Source organism: Pavona decussata, unplaced genomic scaffold (genome assembly GCF_977016875.1).
Source record: "Pavona decussata unplaced genomic scaffold, jaPavDecu1.1 SCAFFOLD_232, whole genome shotgun sequence".
In the NCBI taxonomy this organism is placed as follows: Eukaryota; Metazoa; Cnidaria; class Anthozoa; order Scleractinia; family Agariciidae; genus Pavona; species Pavona decussata.
The window spans coordinates 749,827-771,584 of NW_028145637.1; the positions used below are offsets into that span (position 1 = coordinate 749,827).

General features: G+C 39.2%; 2 protein-coding genes across 7 annotated transcripts in view; one reads left to right on the forward strand and one right to left on the reverse strand.

Moving 5' to 3' along the window:
* The first annotated feature begins 601 nt into the window (after positions 1-601).
* On the forward strand, positions 602-11,218 carry LOC146458633 (uncharacterized). 2 transcript variants are annotated; one of them, XM_085090489.1, is made up of 4 exons: positions 602-854; positions 3,444-5,084; positions 8,136-8,224; positions 9,338-11,218. In XM_085090489.1, the coding sequence occupies exons 1-4, from the start codon at positions 674-676 to the stop codon at positions 9,878-9,880; spliced, it is 2,454 nt and encodes an 817-aa protein (XP_084946615.1). In that variant the 5' UTR covers positions 602-673; the 3' UTR covers positions 9,881-11,218. The 2 variants fall into 2 exon arrangements, with proteins under 2 accessions (XP_084946615.1, XP_084946614.1); XM_085090488.1 differs by having other exon boundaries at positions 613-854; positions 8,136-11,214.
* A 1,451-nt stretch (positions 11,219-12,669) lies between these two features.
* The window catches only part of LOC146458634 (uncharacterized), a 49,212-nt gene continuing 40,123 nt past the window's right edge, over positions 12,670-21,758 (reverse strand). For 4 of the 5 annotated variants that reach the window (XM_085090434.1, XM_085090435.1, XM_085090433.1 and 1 more), the window contains 2 exons: positions 20,837-21,044; positions 17,074-20,369 (listed from right to left, as the gene is read on the reverse strand). In XM_085090434.1, coding sequence (XP_084946560.1) covers positions 18,070-20,369; positions 20,837-21,044 — 2,508 coding nt within the window. In that variant the 3' untranslated portion in view covers positions 17,074-18,069. Of the gene's footprint in view, positions 15,434-17,073; positions 20,370-20,836; positions 21,045-21,758 lie in introns of those variants that run through there. The other variant, XM_085090436.1, reaches the window with a different exon arrangement.

The following is a 21,758-nucleotide window of genomic DNA, read 5'->3' on the forward strand; positions in this document are numbered from 1 at the left end:
TCGACCATTCGTTTTCGCATGGCTCACAAGCCAGTTAATGAGATGCAGTTTACAAATGGTATACCGATCGACTGAGAAGCTTACCGTTAGTTCCAATGGTACGAATCGTAACCAATCGACTGACTACTTTTCCATTTGTACCAATGGTACCAATCGACCATTCGTTTTTGCACGGCTTACAAGTGTTAATGAGATGCATTTCACCAATGGAATTCCGATCGAATGAGGAGCTTACCATTCGTTCCAGTGGTACGAATCGTAAGGCGTCTTTGACAAATCGTAATCTTTTACCAATGGTACGATTGGTGAGGGCGTTTTGACGATTCGTATCCGTTTGTGTATATTGGACATGAGTGTTATAAGTTGCTTCGTTAATGGTATAAGCTATAAGCAAAGTGGATGACTTTTTTTGAGGGTGTTTTGTGGATGTTTTGCTAACACTAAATTTGCGATATAAAATTAAGAAAAAAAAGTTGGTCAGTGCTACAATAGCCAAACTTGAATGCGAAGGACGTTGAAGTTCAATAACATCGGTTACCAACTTAATCAACAATACACAACCAGTCTTCCTGCTGGTATCATAAATGTTTGATGCATGGTTGGGAAAGTAAATTATGACAAACAATAGTTTCCTGACTAGCATGAAAATGAAGAGAAAAAGATTCCTTTATAGATGATATTTAACATGAAAATAAAAAGAAGGATAGTTCTTCTTTGGTTTGCAGTGTGTATAGATTGGATGGTGATTCAAACGGAACATCTTGGAAAAATTCACCACAGGTTACATTTACAATCAAGGGAAAAGCATAGAATATCCAAAAGAAGCCATTACATTACTTCGAGAAGAAACAGAGGTAAGTTAGTGGCTTTGATACACTGAGTTACAAATTTTTTAGCACAGTTTTTCTATTTACTAGCTGGGCGTTTCCTCCACGTTAAATGAACTGTGTCTATGTCTGTGTACATTATTCTTCTTGATGAGTTAGGAATGACTGAACACGATAAAAAATATTCAGTTAAGTATAATTATGACACTCGCTAGCCTAAATATAACCACGGTGCTGATGTTGTGTTCAAGATTGTGCTGAACCTTGTAGGCTACTATATACAACATTGTCAATCGCGTTGCACATTGTAAGAACATGCTCGTTCTTTAAACGTTGAAATTTTTCAATTATCTTGACTATTGGTTTTATAATGTTTACGTTACTTGTTGTGTTTACCAACGTAAGGAAATAAGTGACCGCAGCCCACTCAGTTGCATAGCCTTTATCTATGAGTACGTTTTCAGTTCGTCAGTATATTCCTCATCTTGAATAAATATTGTTATGTTTATGTTATGTTATGCAATGTCATATCAAGGACACAAAAAGGAGAAACCTGGTCGATCGGATGTCAGCAGAAGGTTCCAAGTACTGTGATAGACTAAAACGTTTAAGCGGGGTCAATTGAGTTGTTTGAAAAACACAAATGAAATTCGAATGTTTCAGTGCCTCCACTCACGACGTTTCACTGCCTTCCCATCGAATATTCGTTTTGAGGTCGTTTAAAGCCTTTTGAAGAACTTTTTCGTGATTCTTTCGTCGCCTGGAAGACCAACTTTCAAAAGATATACAAAATAACTAAATAAAATATATTAAGGCAATTTTTATTTAAGCTTCTGCATAGGATAACTGTTACTAAGTGAGAAGTGAAAAGAAAGAGTCGACGATCAATGTCCTCAATGTTCAAAAAGTCAAGAGTTTTTGAACTATCTTGATACGTCCTCAATCTGCACTGATATCTTGAGTAACTTAAACCTTACTCCCCTGAATGAACAGATCATTTTCCTTATAAAACATGATAAATGCAACCTGATTAACGTCCAAGAACGCAGACCAGGTATTATCTTGTTTATACACAAAATATTATCTATACACTTAAACGATTTTTAAGAAGCCAAACGCTCCAGAATTACAGAGGAAAATTGAATGGCAATAGAAAATTGAAAACTACCCTTCTGTTTGATAGCAACCCTCCTCGTCTTAATCATCGTTATTCTTGTTTTAATGATAGTTCGTGCTTCTTTTGCAGTATACTGTATTGTTATAAGTTGACTTTGCGGTTAATTGTATTGTTATTAGTTGATTGTGTAAATTAAAAAAAGAAAGTATTCCTGGAGAATTTATAAACAATTCAGAAGAAAAAGAGCGAAATTCGGTAGTGTTACTTTTTCACAACACTGTAATTGTTTATAAAGAGAGTGTAACTAGTGAAAGTTCTGTTTAAAGGTGATTTCCAGCTCTTGGATAATTCCCACCGAGCTTTGACTCTATGCAAAATAGTTTTGGTCTCATTCAATCCTTTCGAACAGTCACCACCAAGCCGATTCTAGTAATGGCTCAAAGGATGGCCAAATTCAGGTTTTTCCTAGGTTAGATAATCTTTGTTTATGCCCGGTCTTTCTGTCAGGTGACACGTGCTGATTATTAGACAATCTATCGTCCACGAAAGTAAACAAACAAAATCCCTGTTTGCTGTCCTAGCATGGTTCTACACTTCATTGTAATGAAAGCGTTTTGTTCTTACAACTTTTAGTAAATTATGGTGCAAGTATAACTGAGAAATTTAAAGTCACACAAGTAGTCTACCGTGTATATTTGAAGTCTCGTGTACGAGGTATCGTACATCTCATCACTTGCAATTTATAATTAACTACACCAAAAGACCCTGAGTAAAACAGAATGTTCTTTTTAAGTCCACAACAAGAAGCGAACCGTATGTAGTATACATTAAATTGAATAGTATTTGGGTTACACGATCTCGGCTCTTGTTTATGATATGGTATATCTATGGAATGAAGAGACGATCGATTTGATGCCATCTTGAAGTGGAAAAAATATGTATTAAATTTTCGGCCCGGAATCAAGCCCTGGGTTTGCGTTAATCGTGGCTAGTAAGGCCATGTGGTTACTGATTGTATGTCCCACGTGACATGTCAAATGCTCTTGCTAAGTTGAAAACATCTTACTTTCAACTAAAGCGAGCTTGATATTGACCTTTCTTCTTTCTTCTTGCTAGATAGCAAACAGCAAAATACATTTCGTTTCCAGTGTCATTGGGCTCGACTTAGGTTTTGGACTAGAAATTGTAGTCTCATACTTACGGTAAACTGAATACATGTATATGTTTTTTGGATTTTGAGTACTCAGCGCAACACTCTGATTTCCTACAGCACAACACTAAGACAATCTGCAGCCTCTATCGCTAGATTTTGGACTTCCTCTCCATTTATTTATCTAGACATGTGTAGCTTTTATATTAATACCGTGATCTAATGTGTGATTATTATTTATCGTATGATAAAATTATTAAATTACAAATCTCAAATAAATACCTACTCGAATCTTTGTGCTATTGTAGAGGTCTTTACAATTATTCTAATCCGGGACTATCTTTTTCAGGATTTTTAAAGCAGGCTCATTCATGGCGGGAATCCAATGCTTCGCTCTTCAACGTCACGAATACGAAGCGAGCTTTCATTCAACGCAAAATACAGTTAAAGGGCGCACCAAAAGGAGTTATAGTTAATGTCAACGGTCAGAAAATTTACTCGGGTACTGATGTGTCAACATTGCCCCAACCAGGGCAAGGTCCCACTGGGAATAAGGCCATCAATCTACACATCAATCTTAGTAAGAAACCTTCATTAGAGTCAACGCCTCAGCGAAAGCAACAGCCCATGATAATAGTACGCCCTCAGCCGCCTGTAAGACCAATTTTGATTTCTGTCCCGCAACAAACACAGCCTCTACCTCCGCAACCAGTGGTGATGCCAGCACCACCTCCCGTACTCCAAGTGCCTGCTCCTCAGCCGCCACCACAACCAGATAAAGAAGAAAACGAACTAGGTAATATCCTTACACTTGCTTTGTTAAATGGCCTTGGCAAAAAGGAAGAAAGCCCCCCACAGGTCATACCAGTACCCGTGCCTGTTCCAGCGATTAGAAATCAAGGGTACCCTAGTCAGAACCAGGGGTATCCAGCTGGTGGAAGTCCAAATCAGGGATATCCGGCTGGTGGAAGTCCAAACCAGGGATATCCGGCTGGTGGAAGTCCAAACCAGGGATATCCGGCTGGTGGAAGTCCAAACCAGGGATATCCGGCTGGTGGAAGTCAAAATCAGGGATATCCAGCTGGTGGAGGTCAAAATCTCCAGGGAGCACCACCTAATGCTGCTAATGGGGGAACAGGCGCAGCTGCTTCACCTTTGGCAGGTTTATCTGGAATCTTGCCATTGGTACTGCCTATGAAATGTCGATGCGGATGCGAAAGACGATGTCCAGACTTATGTGGTCTTTGCAAGGACGTCGATGAGGAGATTTATGACACATTGGAATGCTGCAAGTCAGTGCCATGTCCCTGTTTAAATGTTGGGGCAGCGACAACGACACAACAAGGAATGGTCACACAACCCGCAGCAGTGACACCACAGCAAGGCACCGGGGTGGCAGTTCCTCAGAATCAACCAGTATCCACGTTACCAGCAACGCCTCCTATCTCAGGGCAAGGGCAACCTAATCAGATGTCCAACCCTCCTCTTCAGCCTCCTGTGCAGACACCTCCACAACCTTTATCCGCCCCTCCGTTACCGTCTACACCGCAATTAAATCCTGTTCCTCTTGTTTCAGCACCTCCCCTCCCTCCTTTGACTCCAGGCTCTGTAGTTCCTCCCCCTGTGCCTCAGCCCTCAGCAACTGGACAGGCTACAGCATCCGGCGCATTGTCTCCTCTTCCACCTTTGCCCCAAATAGCTCCACCTCAACCAGGGGCGACACCAGAAAAGCCTAAGACATCTTTACCAACGACGGGGTTAACGCCGTCGCAGCCAGTTTCGGGATCAATTCAACCACCTAAGCCCCAAATTCTCCCAACGGTTACCAACCCTTCACCAAAAGAAGAACCTGTGCCTTCACTTCCTTCTGGACCGGTTGACGGAGGAAGTCCTAAAGGATCAAGTTCATCGACTGCTCCACCACCAGATAATCAAGGACCAATCAAGATTCCACAGCTTCCCGTATTACCTGGTGAAACGGAAAACAAGCGTGAGCGTTAATCTATTTAATTATAAAATGTTTTAATACTGTTTTACTGCTTGCACTTCTAAGATAATTATCCCTTAACTCCCAGGTCAAATACTTCGCCAGATAAAAAAATGTACAAATTTTATCTCAACCATTTTATCGGAACCGCCTTTCAGCGTGATGAAAGCCGGCAACCCCGGGAAGCACTGCCTTACGGCCTTCAGTGTTTTGTTTTCATCCGATGTCTTTAAAGTTAGCTAACAGTCTAATAATGGCTGAAGTTATGGATCATGGAGGAAATGTGATGATCTTTTCTTAGCCAACGATCGGGAAAGGTGTATTTTATCAGTAACTGACACAGGCTAGCACTTGGAATACAAATCCGGTTTCTCCTAACTAGAGTCGAACCTATGACCTTCCGTTCAATAACCACTCGGATGCTCTTGTACTGAGCTATAGGAAACTTGAGTAACTACACACCCTTAGATAAAGGTATACCTTTATCTAAGGGTGTGTTCGATTGGCCCCATTCCATGGTGACAAGATATCCCTCATAAGAGGTTTTTGGAGTTAATGGAGTACAAAATCGCTCTCAACTTATCATGTGTTGGCGAAACTTGCAGAAATGTCTTCCCAAATGTACTTAAAAAAAGAAACTTAACAGCTATTCTGCTCATTCTTATTCAGGAAAACGGTCAATCTAACGCGACCCTAATATCGATGGGTGATACATACGCAGTGGAAGAGATATGATGTGTTTTAGTTGTGGTGTACATGTTCAGTTAAAGTGCCCCTAACCCTTCAATTTGTTTTCTCGTGGTAGATTTTCATATCTTTCAAGAACTCATTTTCGAAAAAATTTTTGAGAAATATTGAATCCTTTTTATTTTACGAGCGCTAAAAGTTACTGAAATTTTTAAATTTTTGCGCCCTTTAAGCCCCGCTGGACAAATTTTTCTCTCGTGGGCTCATTAGGAACGAGCCAATGAGAAGCGTCCGATATTTGACACTTTCTTAGCTGTGACGTAAGAAAAGGACACCAGAAGGATTCAGAAGGATTCAGAAGGAATCTTATGCATGCTGATTCCTTTCTCTACATTTCGAGAGTTGCTGCATCCAAAAACCACACATTTTCCAACCATTTTCTCTGTTTACAATTGAAGCATTACCGCGAATCTTCGGATATTTTTGCACGATGTCCTTTTCTTACGTCACGCTCCACATTTGGCCGAGTGGGGGACTAATGCGAACGATAGGTGAAAATATCGACAAGACTGTCTTCACTTCTAGCGCTCGTAAAAAAGAAAGAATTCAATATTTCTCAAAAATTTTTTCGAAAATGAGTTCTTGAAAGATATGGAAATCTACCAAAAGAAAACAAATTGAAGGGTTAGGGGCACTTTAATTAGAGCTATGTCTATCTGAACTTTTCAAAAGGTGCCCGATGAAAAATTGATCGCTTTTCATAAAACGGTACCCAATCACGGTTTTTATGACCCCGAGAACGTTCAGGATGATGCAAAAGAGACAAGAAAGGAGAAAAAAAATAGAGAGGAGAGCGAAGATAGGACTATGCAACTTTCGTATTTATATTGTAACTTTAGAGGAAAACCATACAGATCCTACTGTCAAAGAACTATGACTTTGCAGGGCCCGTTTTCAAAAAATCCTATTGTTTTTACATTGTAACTTTAGAGGAAAACCATACACATCGTACTGTCAAAGAACCATGACTTTGCAGGGCCTGTTTTCAAAAAATCCTATTGTTTTTATATTGTAACTTTAGAGGAAAACCATACACATCGTTCTGTCAAGGAACCATGACTTTGCAGGGCCTGTTTTCAAAAAATCTTATTGTTTTTATATTGTAACTTTAGAGGAAAACCATACATATCGTACTGTCAAAGAACCATTACTTTGCACGGCCCTTTTTCAAAAATCCAGGTAGAAATTTTCCCCAAATGCAATGAAAAGGCTTAGCAAGCGATAAGAAGGCCATTTTAGAGCATTTGGAACTATTTCAGTCGAACTAATCTAGCCGAATTTTTTGTTGGCCGATTTTCTTTTGTACTGCAAAGGAGCATGACTTGAGCGGGTTCGTTTTCAAAAATCTTGGTTCATGTATTTTATCATTTAGTGACACAGTACACTCAAAAAATAATGATAAAATGCATCCTTCCAATTCAATCACTGGGCTTAAAACATACCATTTAATACATTTGTTCCGTAGTTGCGTTTTCCACTCGCCTCAGCTCACATCCAAATCCTAATATTCAGTTAGTATGCACGATATCTGTGGCACGAACCTAGTTTAATGGCCTAGCTCCCGCGAGCTGGACTAGCAAACGGGAGGTCATAGGTTCGACTCTTTGAGAGAACTAGGATTTTTTTCCAAGTATACCTTTGTCACTAACTAATAAAATGCATCTTTCTCTGCAATATATCATGCTATGCGTTATAAAATACTTAATCCTTAAGCAGTCCTCTTAACTAATGGCTTTTCTTTAACTTATTACAATGGGTAAATCCTGATATAGATCTTTACTGACAGGACTTTGTCTGCGACCCCCCCCCAAAAGGGTGCGGTGTGCGTTTCTCAAAACTCCCGAAGAGCTTTCTGGCCAGAAAAGTAATTTTCTCATTCCTTTTCTACAGATTGCCGGTTGTTTTTTTCTTACCAACTAACTCAATGTGTTTCTTAGTCTCGTAGAACTTAAAATGTTTTTGCTTTCAAAATTATCGATGAAAAATGGAATTTTTGTAATAAATTTTGTGCATGTAAAACAGTTTTCGAGTCCGAAAAATTTTCGGAAGTTAGAGAAACGGACGCCAGGATACAAACAAATTGACACGGCCTTCCCCGAGTCTAAGGGCTTAGTTGAATATTACACTAATGTGTATGTTTCATGAGGTTAGAATTTATCAATTTATTTCTTTGCTTCTCGTCTGGGAGATGCATTTCCGCCGTGCCTTCTAAAAAAATACCATCTAAATAACACATCAGATTCTGAATACAACAAAACACAAAAATGAATCAACGTCTCACAATAAATGCTTATTTTTGTTATGCAGCTCCCCCTGCGGAGACTCCATCGCCTTCTTCGCTACCAACATTACCATTAATGAAGTCTGTTTATCCAGTCCCTCCTCCACCCCCTCAGGTATTTATTATCAAGGAAAATAGCGCCTCCTCAAAAGACCCAGAGGACAGAAAGAGTGCAGAGGCACTTGATAATTTAAGCAAAACGTTTGAGGATGCGTTTACTGAAGCTTATACGTCTGAAAGGAAGACGGATAGATTGCAAGACCCACCTCGTAGAGAGCGATTTAGACAAGGGCTACACGAACAAGATGTATCTGATTCCGATTCAGATGAACCTCGCTGGGGGCGCTTTAGGCAAAGAGAACACGAACAAGAGAAATTCGATTCTGATTCACACGAGCATCACAGGGAACGTTTTAGGCAAAGAGAACGCGAGGAAGATCGCTCAGATTCAAATGTTGATTCAGACGACGAAGTGGTCGCGAATAGTGAGGACGAGGAAGACGAGGAGAGGTTGCGGTCTAGTGTCGGCTCAAGGAGGGACTTTCGAGATCACAATGCTACCGAGGATACTGAAGCCAGTGAAGAGAATGAGATCAATAATAAAAGTGATGATGATGATGATAATGATGATGATGATAATGACAACAACAATAGTAACGATAACAACGATGACGATGATGATGATGATAATAATAATGATGATGGCCGCGATGATGATAATGACGATAACAGTGAAAATAAAGATTCTGACTCAGCCTTGGACACAGAGCCGTCATCTGACGCAGACGAACCTCGCCATTCTCATTCTCAACAGTACCATTCACGCTGGCATAGAACGAGACTTCGGGTGAAAAAAGGAAAAAAATTAGGGTTTGAGGACCATGACAAGGGCAGTCAACATGGGAGGTTTCATTTATCACATGAAATGCGTAATCGATTTGCGAAACACCAAAGAGTGCGACAGCATTCCCACAAGAAAAAATACCAAGCATTAAAAAATAAAAAACGAAAGGAATTATCTCGAAAGCAGGTCTTTGATCCATCCGGTACTGAAAATTTCCAGCGACAACTTCCGAAGGCTATCTTGCGACCTGGTGAACATCGTAAGGGCAAAACCAAAACAGCCAAGAAAGTGAACGTAAAGCATCGTTTAGGTACACATTACAAAGCGAAGGAAAAATCTCAATTACCCACCAGTCATGACAGAAGTAATTTTGCTCATTTGCAGGACAACGATTCAAGGAAATATCGTCATCAGGATTCAAGACAACGCCACGTTCATCACCATAAGAAGCACAGTCAACAGAAAAGTCTGCCACGTGGCCACCAAGACGGTAGCCAACATGGTCACCGATATAATCATGAGAAACATATCCACCAAGGCAACCATTTCAATACTGAAACAGATCTATCCGGAGAGGATATTTCAGAATCAGGCTCCTCCTTTGAAGGAAGTGCTAGCCTAACGGACGAGGCCTCGACATCCATGAAATACGACGAAACAGTTTCATCTTCAAATTACGGTCGCGTTAGCCATGACATTCCTGCAAAGAACGGTGATGTTAAGAAACACGTGAAAACTCTGTCAAATTACGCGCAGTCACTTAAGCCGAGAGCACGTCATGTGTCACTGAAACATGAGGATGTTAAAAGTCACCAAAACGACAGGGAGGATAGTTATTATAGTTCAGGCGAAGAATCTGGTGACACTGACTTTAGTGAAACAGAAGGCAGCAACTTTGAGTACTTTATCCAGAATTGGTTATACTAAGTTGTATTATAAAGCCGTTTGCAAAATTAGCACTTAGACAATTATCATAAAGAATCTTTACAGATGTGCTTAGAATATCAGCCTTTACCTTTCATCTAGCCTTTATGTGTTATTACTGAGTCATTATTTAATTGTAAATGAGCTTCAGATTCTTTTGATGAAATTCTTTAGCGTGATCATGAAAATAAAGTAAAGTTCTGAAAATAACGAACCCCGTAATTCTATGATCCTCCGAAATGAGCGTAAGCATATGAAAGTTGTCAGTAAACATCGAAAGTAGAAACTACCAACAGGGTACAAACAGTGGCAGTTAACAGCCGCTGATGTCCGAAATTATGAAAACTGACTCATTGGATAACGAAGTTCCAGAGTTTTGATTAGTTTTATGACCATGGTATATGAACCATTATACCACGCCCAAGAAATATGGCAAGGGCACGCGTCTGGGGGTACAGAAAATGTCACTAAATCAGCAAGATTTAGCGATTTTTCGTGGTTGTTTTTAATGAAACAAATATTCCACTCACGCTGGTTGGATAGAAGTGGTTACAGCCAACTCAGCGCCGCGTATGCGCGCTTCATTGGCTACCTATCACCTCGTCCAATGAGGGCGAGTGGAATAATTGTTATGTAGGGAGGGTCGTTATTGTTTAAAACTTTACTGTAGAATTTATTTTAGAAGTACTTTTGGTGTTGCAATATCATAGTATTGATTGTGGTTTTTCCTAAGTATTTCGAGGCACCTTAAAGGTTAAACTTGGCCTACTGTTTTGACTATTTGGTATGGGGCGTCATTGGATTTGAGGGTATTTTAAAAAAGCAATTCAGTCTAATTTGCGCTGCTATAAGCTGTATAAGTGCATTTGCTTTTCACCTCATCACGCATGCACAGAATAAATTAAATAAAAGGAACACAAACCGGATTTCCGAAAGAGACGAAAATCATATTCATATTTCGTCTAGTGAATTTCTAAAACACAAGGGCATGACTTTTGCCCAACGTTACAAACAGTTTAGCTGTTGCCCAATTTAACTCTTAGGTTCATAAAACAGTACTTGTGTGAGCCCAGTCGCCCGATTTGCGAGCGCGAATGACGCGAACTATCAGAGATAGGCCAGGAATGGCAAAAGGAACTCAAACCTTCTCCGAACGTTAACGTTGTAGTTGCTGAAAAACCAAATCAACCCAATACAATCAACAGATAGATGCCGTTTTGCGCGTATGTTTGTTCGGTTATAGATCACAGATGACGTGAAGAAAAAAAATCGTACTTATATTCTTAACTCATTTTTGACGTCTTCTGTGATTTATAAATGGACAGACCCACCGCACATGGAATCTATTTGTTCTATACAATAATAAAGACATTTTTCAACCAAACGTGACGTTAACTATAAAAAAATCTGAAGCAAAGTTTAAGATTACTCCACACAATTCAAACTTTCACTTGTGAAATGTTCGTGGCTAGTCTGACGCGGCGTTTCGTCTCGGCCAAGAGACTCTTCAGAGACCTTTAGAATTTGTAGGCAAACTCGTTGAGCATCGCGCTCAAAGTTCCGTTCGCAAATTCAAGATGTTAGCAGTCTGGCCCTCTATCGCAGAAGGATTCTCAACCGCACGTACACGAGTTGAAATTTATACAATAAAGAATTGAAAAAATGTCACTTGTGAAATGTTCGTGGCTAGTCTGACGCGGCGTTTCGTCTCGGCCAAGAGACTCTTCAGAGACCTTTAGAATTTGTAGGCAAACTCGTTGAGCATCGCGCTCAAAGTCCCGTTCGCAAATTCAAGATGTTAGCAGTCTGGCCCTCTATCGCAGAAGGATTCCCAACCGCACGTACACGAGTTGAAATTTATACAATAAAGAATTGAAAAAAATTTGCCTACAAATTCTAAAGGTCTCTGAAGAGTCTCTTGGCCGAGACGAAACGCCGCGTCAGACTAGCCACGAACATTTCACAAGTGACATTTTTTCAATTCTTTATTGTATAAAATTCAAACTTTAAAATAAGAAGACAACTCAAATAAATTATGATAATGACGACAATAATGACAATAATGATACAATCAACAGATAGATGCCGCAGTTCAAAATATACGTTTAATATATTTAAATTTATTTATTCATCCTTCACGGGTATATTACGAACTCACAATATGACCAGCTCCCAGTTGGCTTGATAGCTCAGTTGGTAGAGCACTGCACCGGCATCGCAGAGGTCATGGGTTCGAATCCCGTTCAAGACTGAAATTTTTTCAGGCTTTCTTTTCGCAACTGCTTAAAAGTTGCGTAGTAAATGCGAGGATCTTTCTTCTATTTACTAATGATACAATATATTTTAAGTTAATCGTTATTTCAGTAGGATTTCCAATCCATGAAATAACCGCGCGACAGTCGACTCACTATGAGTAGTTATCGATTTCCCCCTCCCCCAGTTTTTGATTTTTCCCGATAAAAACGCGCCTCCCCGCTCCCTTCCACCTCCCCTCCTCAAATGCACCAGCGAGCTTCCTTCCAAAATGATGGATTAACTTTGGTGTCTTATTATACCACTTACGCCACTTTAAGCTTTTGGGGATTTTTAAAAATTCCTTCTTTGAGCTTTTTACCATTCAGGGTAATGTTGAACAGTATTGGTAAAGGATATATTTTCAACGTTTAGCTAGGTAATTTAAAACTCATCTGTATTTCAGTTTGTTTCTTGAGATTTTAAGGATCAACTCGCCAGGAGAAGATACCTCTGTGCCAACCGGACGAGACAGACACGACAAGAACGGATTTTAGTTTAAAAAATATTTATTTTTTACGCCTCTAGAGCTATAGTTCATTTCTCCCTCGTCATGCAATTACTTTACTTTCTTATTAGATAACAAAGGTTAAACTGATTATGGAATCTTGATACAAAAATAGCATTTATTAAACATATTATTTTCTGTAGTAAAGCTAATGCTCTTGCATGTGCATAGTCAATGTGATCACGTGAATAATAACTTTAAATAGTATACAAATAAGCAATTGTTTTACGATCTAGACAAAAAATTAAGTTTGTGTTCTATTTTGATAATGATGATGATGACGGTGATGTTCAGTCACCGTGTTCTGTTGGTTGTTTGTTTTGGTCTTTCTTACTGAAAATACTAGAGCAGAACGTTTTGAATCCAGCGCCAGAAATAACATGTTTTTTTCACTTTTTAGCTTTACTATGGTTAGGTGATTGGTTGAAAAAAACTCGCGCCACTTTCATTGTAGACGCAAAATCAAAACCAATAGTAATCTATTCCTAGGCCTCTTTCCGCAGTTGATGACATTGAAGTTCAGTGTTTTTCGCTTTTGCGGCTGTGATAAAACCGCGGTTTGAAGTTTGGCGTTTACCGTCTGAGGTATGAGCTTACTAACACTTTTAGAGTATTGTCACGCCAAGTAACACAGGCGGCCATATTGATTTAAAAAACACAGGCAGCGGTGCTTTCCAAACAACAATAAAAAGCTCCCTATCTAGCTTTTTGCTTTAATTTTCAATATTTATAAGTGACATAAACAGGAATTTCAGGCTCAAAAATTTTCATGTAAATCACTAGAAAACGTGCCTCTGGGATGAAAGCGCGCGTTGAGAACTACAAACCTGATGCCGGGGCCTGGTCACGTGAAGGTGATGGTATGTGCATTTAATAACCTTCACTCGACCGCAACAGCAAGGCCTGTTTCCGCCGGCATGTTTTTTTTTTGATGGGATTTCTTGTAGCAATTTTTTATGCAACTTTTGTCGCAATCGAGCTCACCTCCTTAAACTAACAGCGACTTCAGCCTGCAGAGTATGGCAAACAAAACAATGTGCGCCCAAAACGTGCGCGAAAGATACTCGCGCGTGCATATACCATACTCCGCAGACTGGGTTTAAACTTGATGCAATTTGGCCAAAAATGAACCAAAAATCACATCTAAGAAGGGACCCCACGGATTTTGGCTTATTTGAGACCTTTAAATACCTCTTTAGAAAACATGGGTACACCAGATAAAAACACAATAAAGATCAAAAAAATATCAAAAGGGGTCTCAAAGAACAGTTCAAGATCGAGACTTGCCTTACCAATTGGCAAAAAATTGCGGTGAGATCACGCTGAAAAAACAGCTAGTTTATACACGCGATTTGAAGGAGCAGCGCTTGAGTGGGAAAGTTTCAGTGTAGCGCGACAAAAGTTGCATCCAAAATCGTAAGTAAAAAGGAGTAAACGTTCTTTTGGTGAACGCTATGAAAAGGACAAACCTTTAATTTTTGACTCGCAGAGTCAGAGTGACAAGCAGGAATTTTATATTCTCTTGATTAGATGCTTCTAGCTTTTGAGTCTGTGGATGAAAAAACGTCCCTCAGATAAACTTTGTTATGCGGTACAAATGGTTGTGTTTTATGTCTTATTGATGTGACAGTAGATGTAAGATTACAGAAGAAAACTCTTACGTGTGTCCTGTAACTGAAAGCTAATGTAGTTTTAGGTTATGGGGTTTGTTTCCCAGTGTTTTTAAAAAGAAAATTTAGTTCCTGTTTCGTTTTGAAAACTCAAACGGTCTTAGAAACGAAGGAACCAAAAGACAAGCCAAAATCTTCCTACAAAGAGATCATTCGCTTCCTAATCTCCTTACAAGCAGACGTCGGAAATATTAACATTCCTGTTTTTAAGAATCATCAGTCCTTTTTTGGCGTTCATACCAAAAACTAAAATAATAATGATAAAAAACAAAACCCAGTTTCTGTATAGTGATTACTTTGGCCTTAAATCACGGAATAGTTCTTTATGTCTCAGTGTGTGCAGGTAATCTTGTACCCACATCTTTTTACTCTTTTGGGTACGAGATTATGCATGTAGTTATGTCCAGAAATGCATCTTACCCTGAATTTGGGTACTTTATATATTTTCATTTTCATATGACTTCATGTTTGACAGAATTATTTGTGTCTTAGTAAGAATTAAGGTTAGGGGACATCTTGTGGTGTCTATCATACAGTTCATGCATCTCATTAGCGTGCATTTCTCGACATACCGCATGTACCTTTGAATAAAAAACAATCAAATCACGTTTTGCGCTTGGTGTTACTAACACAAAAGAGTATCCTGATGTAATGTGAAAAGACCAGACAAGAACGCAATCTACCTACTAAAAATCTTCAATCTAATACCGTGCTACCATAATAATGAGCCTGAGCCTTGAACGTCATCTCCACATTGTTTTCTACAAATGCTGACTTTCGGCTTGCGTCTTCTGTTGAGTAGGTGCAAGAGATGATTTAGGTTTTTTGCTACAAAATATTGCTGGCTCTCCCTTTCTTCCGGTCCTATCTGTTAGGTAACGCTAAAAGAGCGAGGGCTTTTGCCAGCTCTTTTTCTTCAGCCATTCCTGTATGTCCTTGTTCCGGAGATGGGTTTAACTTGCTACGCTCTTCTTCAGTTTGGAAAAAAGTTGTCGGTGTGAGCTTTTTTACTGTAGGTGGTCCTTGGGATGGATTGTAACGGGCTTGGGCCCATGGCTGTGTTATTCTTAAATCTGGAACTTGTTGCTAAACATTAAAAATGACATAAACAAAACATGGAATTAGATGGCATTAGTAGCATGTTGTAAACAGGGGCTGTTTTGTCTGGTCAGCTTATTCATTTCCTAGACGCTGACTTGATCTTTGTGGGTTTTACACGGTTTCTGCAGCATGAACCATCTAGGAGTTTTCCTTCTTCAAATGTTGAGCCGCTGTCACTTATGACACAATGATGAATCAAAGAATTAATTCTGCAGTTTATGTCAAAGTGCTAAAGTGAACCCATGAATTTCCATAGCTTAGTGGGAAAGCTATGGTTTCACTTTAGCATTTTAATATCTAATGCAGAGTCAATTGTCTGATCCATCGTTTGTTTTACCACTCTACGTGGCTGGAGGTGTAGCCCACGCATTTTCTTAAGTTTTCTCTGTCAGGCTTGTTGGAACTCAGTTGCACCCCTGGTTGAGAGAGGCAATGTCGATCAAAGTCTGTCTCTAAGGAAAGCATTATAGTACATTAACGTTATCGTATTAAGAAAATGGGTTATGTACTTTATAGAATCCAGAATAATTTAATGGGTGCACTTAATATGGAGCCTAGCTCTGTTGTGCAGTCCCTCAGCTTCATTGTCTTTATTTTACTTTCAAAAATACATTAATAATTCATAAGCCCATTGACTTATCCAATGGTCGATAAATAATCACGTGCAGTGGTTTTAAAACCCGATAAAACCACCTTATTAGTATGCGATGTTTAATGTTTTTCTCGTATGCTAATTTCCAACGTTCACAAAAGTTGACAAACGCTTTTCCAGGAATGTTTTTAAAGCCGTTCAAAAAACTCGCAGCACGTGTTTTATCCGGTCTCAAACCGTTTCAAATCCCGATGAAACACTGCTGCTCGTGTTTTTAACATGACATAACTACAATTTACAATACATATACTATAAACATAATTTTTTTCCACTGTATCAACTTTATTTTAATGAGTGAAGGTGGAAGTTTTGTCAATAAATAAATAAATAAATAAATTAATTAATTAATTAGAGAACGTTAGAAACTAACTGTGAAAAGACAAACCTTCTGTCGATGTGTCCATGTTGTAATGTAGTTGTTGGAGGATATGTCGTCCGTTCCTCAATGGAAAACTCTTTGTGCAGTTTGTCACTTGACCGTTTACATTTGCTGTACGTGTTTCTGTGTTGATTGCTGTGTAATCTTTTAGCTCGTTGAAATTCCATGATTAAAGTTTTCAACCAAAATTACGCATAAGCTTTATTTACGTAGGACTGACTGAAATCTTGTCCTACCTTTCCCTGGCAGAAATACTTTAAACAGAATTTTTTTAAAAAAATCTATGCTTATTTACACCATTATGTCATCTTTGGGTTGTAACATTACTTATCATCACTGAATGTTTTGTTTTCTTTGTTTTTGCATTGACATTTAAACTCAGAAAAAAAATTCAGCGAAACTAAACGTTTCGATTTTATCATGATGTCATGCGTTGTGTTACTATATATCAAAAAAAGTGTAAAAATTATTCCATCTTAATGAAAATTCTCTGCTGTTGTGAGCCATATAATGTGTCTACGTTAAAGTAAAAAAGTCAGTTTTTACTTGTAAACTATTAGTGCATTAAGATTAATGATTAACAGACGTTTTACACATGTTTAATTATTACAGTTTTATTAATCTCAATTTATTCTACAAACAAGATTCCCTTTGGTTATTAATATAAGTCGACCTGAAAAGTTAATTGTCATTTGCAATTTTCTTGTATCTTTGTATTTACATATTTTGTACATTATTTGTGATCAATTAGTTAAAATGTGCACTATAAATTAGAATACAAATGTTGTACTATTGTTGATTGATAAAAATTATAAAATAATCACAGTTATGCAGAAAAAAAACCCAACAGTAGTTACAAGTAAGAACTCGTAGAGTGCATTAGATTTTGTTTCGTTTTCTCAAGCACAAATGAGAAAATAAAGGTATGTAATGTACATATTAGTAGCCGGGTGATCTTAATTTCTTACAGTGTTACAACAGTTTTTTTATGGCTCTACCTATACACAAAACTTCATAGTTTTAAGAACATTTTTGGAAATGTTGGTTGCTTAAAAGCGCCCATTGGAAATGATAAACGGGTGATTTCATCTAACTTCTTTTCTTGAATAAGTAACGTCATGCCATCAAGTCACCAGCTTCACCGCTTGACCTTTTTCGGCCTCCTAAATCTTATCGCGGCTGTCATATTCTTGTTGATATGAACTTTATATACTTACATGAATCTTTTAGTTGAAATGTGGGTAATTTCAGTTCACTAGCAGTATCCAAATGTTATGGCGGTTGGATAATTTTAGTCAATTTTAGTCGCAAGGACCAATAATTCCTGATGAACTTCGACTACTAAATAGAAGAAAAACCCTCGCAGTTATTTACGTAACTGAAGCAGTTGCGAAAAAAAAGCATGAAACATTCAGGCTTGAACGTTTTTGCAACTGCTTAAGTTGCGTAAATAACTGCGAGGGTCTTTCTTCTCTTTAATCTCTCATCAGCAGTTGGGATATCTGTTCCATATATTCATATTCACGAACTTCAACTATATAAATTTTGCATGCGCCTTTCTCGGCCGCCCTGCAGCTTTTCCCCTTGTTTTTACACTGTCGACAGTTTACCTTCTTTCGCGCCTCGCTTTTTCTTTTTCTTTTTACGTTTACCGTATCTTAGCCTGAGGATATCGCTTAATACGCTTGAAAGGTATCTTTGTGTTCCGGATTGCGTGTTAAACGAGGGCAGTTGTTGAAGTAAGTTATACAATTGATATGGTACTGTCTGTATGTATATCGGTCGATTAAGAAGTCCCTTAATTTGTTGTGACTTCCTGTAAAGAACAGGAGGTTGCGTTTTATCTGTTGTTTGTGTATTGACGTTTTGCGTTAATGTTGGAGATGTCCATAAATTTTTTGATGTCGACAACGGTAAATAAGTCATTTGTCTCGTTCCCAAACCGAGCTTACGTAGAGGTCCTTGAACTTGGTGCGCTCCTGTGAGCGTATTAACTAATCGCGCTGTAAGTATTGCTTTTGATAGCGGGGCGTCTGATGAGCCCCCAAGAAGCCTGTAATACGGTGTGTAATTAGGAATCTGTACAACTTGTTTGAATGTCCCATAAGGAGAGATGTTTGGTTTTAACTGTTCAACTTTTGTCTCAGTCGGTGTTCCTCCTGTTTGTCCTGTTACAGTCGTTTTCCTGGCTAATGTACCTAGTCCGGGCTTTCCGTTAAGAGCAGCACTGGAGATCTGTTCTCTCAACTTCTCCAAGAAGCTCCCTTTCAGTTGATCCCCTTTTACGTTGGTTAGTTTTAGTAGAGGCTTGGTAATTGTTCTAGGGTAAAAATAGTAGTATAGCAATACCTGAGGTGTCACTGGATAGGGAGAAACTGCTAACTTCGATGCGAAACCAGAAGTGGGCTGATACCTTTGCGAGTTTGTAGGGTATGCTTGCGGACGCAGAGGGTTGGATGACCGACTTGAAGACAGTGCTATTGGTGAAGCTTGATTACGCCAAGGACCCCATGGCCATGACTGCTGGCCATAAATGTAATGTGGTCTAAAAGGAGAAACCTGGCTTTGTGGAACTCTATGGGGAAGATGCTGAGCAAGTGGTGGATGAACAGATTTTAAGCGAACTCTGGCTGATGGCGTTAAAACTCTTTGCTGTGCGTTAAGAGTATATGGTGGCCTTGGAAAGTAGTTGGTGCTGAACGTTTGCATTGATGGCAAGTGCGTTTGTTTGTTTGCCCCCAGTTGAGAAGATGACACCTGCGCGATCGCTTGTGAAGGTGTTGGCCGATTGGTTAGTGGTACTTGGTTGGACTCTCCTAACAGTGCCATCTTATATGCAAGCGACGTTTGCTGATTTTGTCGATGTTCTTGTTGTTGCTGTGGAAGATATGAAACATGTTGAACTAGAGGTCCTCCAAGTGGTGAATTGATATTATTTTGCATCTTCAAGGGTGGCACCGTATTAATTCGCTGTTTCTGAGCCGGAGGCTGTTGGCTCGAATACGATGGCTTAAAGGAAGCAACATAAGGTCTTTGTCTTTGTACACCTGCTGCAGTCCTGTTTCGCACTGGAATAGTTTGAAGAAACTTAGTTTGTCCCAACCATGTTAATGGGATTGGACGTTTTGGGGATGCTGATAATAACTTTTCAAAGCCACTGGGTAACCATCCTTTGTTTGTACCTCGTAATGGGATATGCCAAACAATTGGTCTTTGGATCTGCGCATAGCTGTTGACCCTATCAGAAAATACAAGTGGCTGAGCAACCTTTGGCGCTTGATTTTGATTTTGTCCTGCCAATTTTCCTGGAGCTAAAGGAGCATTGAATTGAGGAAGCCGTCCGACGAGATTTTGTCTCAAGGGAATTCTTTGGTTTCCAGTATTTCCTTGTTGAATCCTTGCAGGTTGTTGCATAGGCACTGGAGTCTCATGCCTCAGCGAGGATTGAGTTGAAAGTGGTGTGACTGGACCAAGTTGAGGATTTGTCGAAATCTTTGAAGACCCTACTTGTGGTACCTGATGCCAGTTTCCTACTGACGTTTTTGTAGATGGGTATGGTGCAGGTCTATATGCTAATGGTGGTTTAGCCTGTTGTGGAAGTGATGGATACGCTTGAGGTGGCTGATACATCATATGTGCATGAGAACCGAGCCGGTCGTCACTGGTTAAACTGGCAAGTATTTGTTGTAAATTGTTGGCGACAAAATCTGTGGAAGCAGCTGGTTGTCTCTGATAAGCTGCAACCAAACCATTGGTATTTTGACTGACAGCTGGGTGGTGTGGGGTGATAAAAGTTGCTTGAGTTTTTCGTTGCCCATTGTTAGGCGGAGTCATTACCGAGGCAGGGCCCCTTATCTTTGAGGACTCCTCTGTCACCTTCTTTGTATTTTCTAAAAAAAATAAGCAAATACATTTTATGTTGTATATTAACAAGTAGGGATAGTAAAACAAACTTTAGTTGACAGGCATCAGTTTTTTGTTTCGTTTTGATGAACTCGTAAATTGTTTAGCAGTTTTGGCACTACATTTTGTCGTGAAATCCAAAAGGCCACAGAACTTGTTTTCTGGACGTTCATAAAACTGTCGCTTGCACTGAAGTATTTTTCATTTTCGATACTTCTGGATCTTTCTTTTTCCGATAGAAAACTATGAATTTCACTCTGTTTTCTTTCTCTTTTTCACAGAGAATATTTCAGAAGTTCAATGCTATATTTGGAAGTATTTTCCTGATAACTGAGACTACTTAAAGAGAGTTAGCGTGACGACACAACTAAGTTCGGCTTGGTTGTATAGTCGTTACAGACGCACCATAGAGTAAACACAGAAAATACATATAACTGAGAAAAAAAAAACTTACTGAAATAGACACGACAGTGTCTCAGTAGTACAAGGATTTCCAGACGAGGCAGTTCGCAGGGAAAAATATAGAATTCATCAATCATTCCTCGCAGGAGGCGGTTTCCAAATTGGTGCTTGTGACGCCCTATTCCAGCCTTGCCTCCCCAGTCTAGGGACAACAGACCCTGACCTCTCGCCTCTTCTCGGAAATCTCCATTAACAAACACCTTCAAGAGAAACATAATTACTTTCGTCGTATCTCTAAAATATTGTTTTCCAACAAATGTCACAGTTGGGCGGTAGGGGACTACGCCATGATAAGTACCATCAAGCTCTCTTTTAGCAACGACACCTTAAAGTTTTTACTGATACGTTTTACCCTCAAATTGAACAGCTTACTACGAACACTCTTTTAGCGCCAGGGTATCCCTAAGAAAGGAGTTCGACTGCACGTAGGTCTTGATAGATTGAGCGTTAAAGCCTAACCATCGTCATTGTGTTGTAAACAATCGACTATACTTCTGAATCCTTCAAGCGGCCGCTCTTGTAAGTGACCAGGTGGAGGCACCATCCAGTTCTAACTGGATTTTGAATCGTTTGGTTTTGAAGGGAAGGGTAAACCGGAGTTCCCGGCTCAAAAACTCTTAGAAGAAGGAGAAAGCCAACAATCAACCCAACCCAACCTGGGTGACGTTGGTACGGGAGGCAAGCTTAAGTCATTCAATATCTTATCCGAACAACGTTTTCTACTGGCGCTTTCGAAAGATCAACAGTGTTATTATTTTGCAACAAGGAGCCATTTTAATGTTAATTCATGCTTTCTGTTTCTAACCAAAAGTTCCCTTTTTTTCTTGAGAAAAACCAAAACGCGTGTATTTGAACTGGGTCTGAAGATAATATCAAATTATGCAACTGAATAAAGAACAAAAGTCCAATCATAA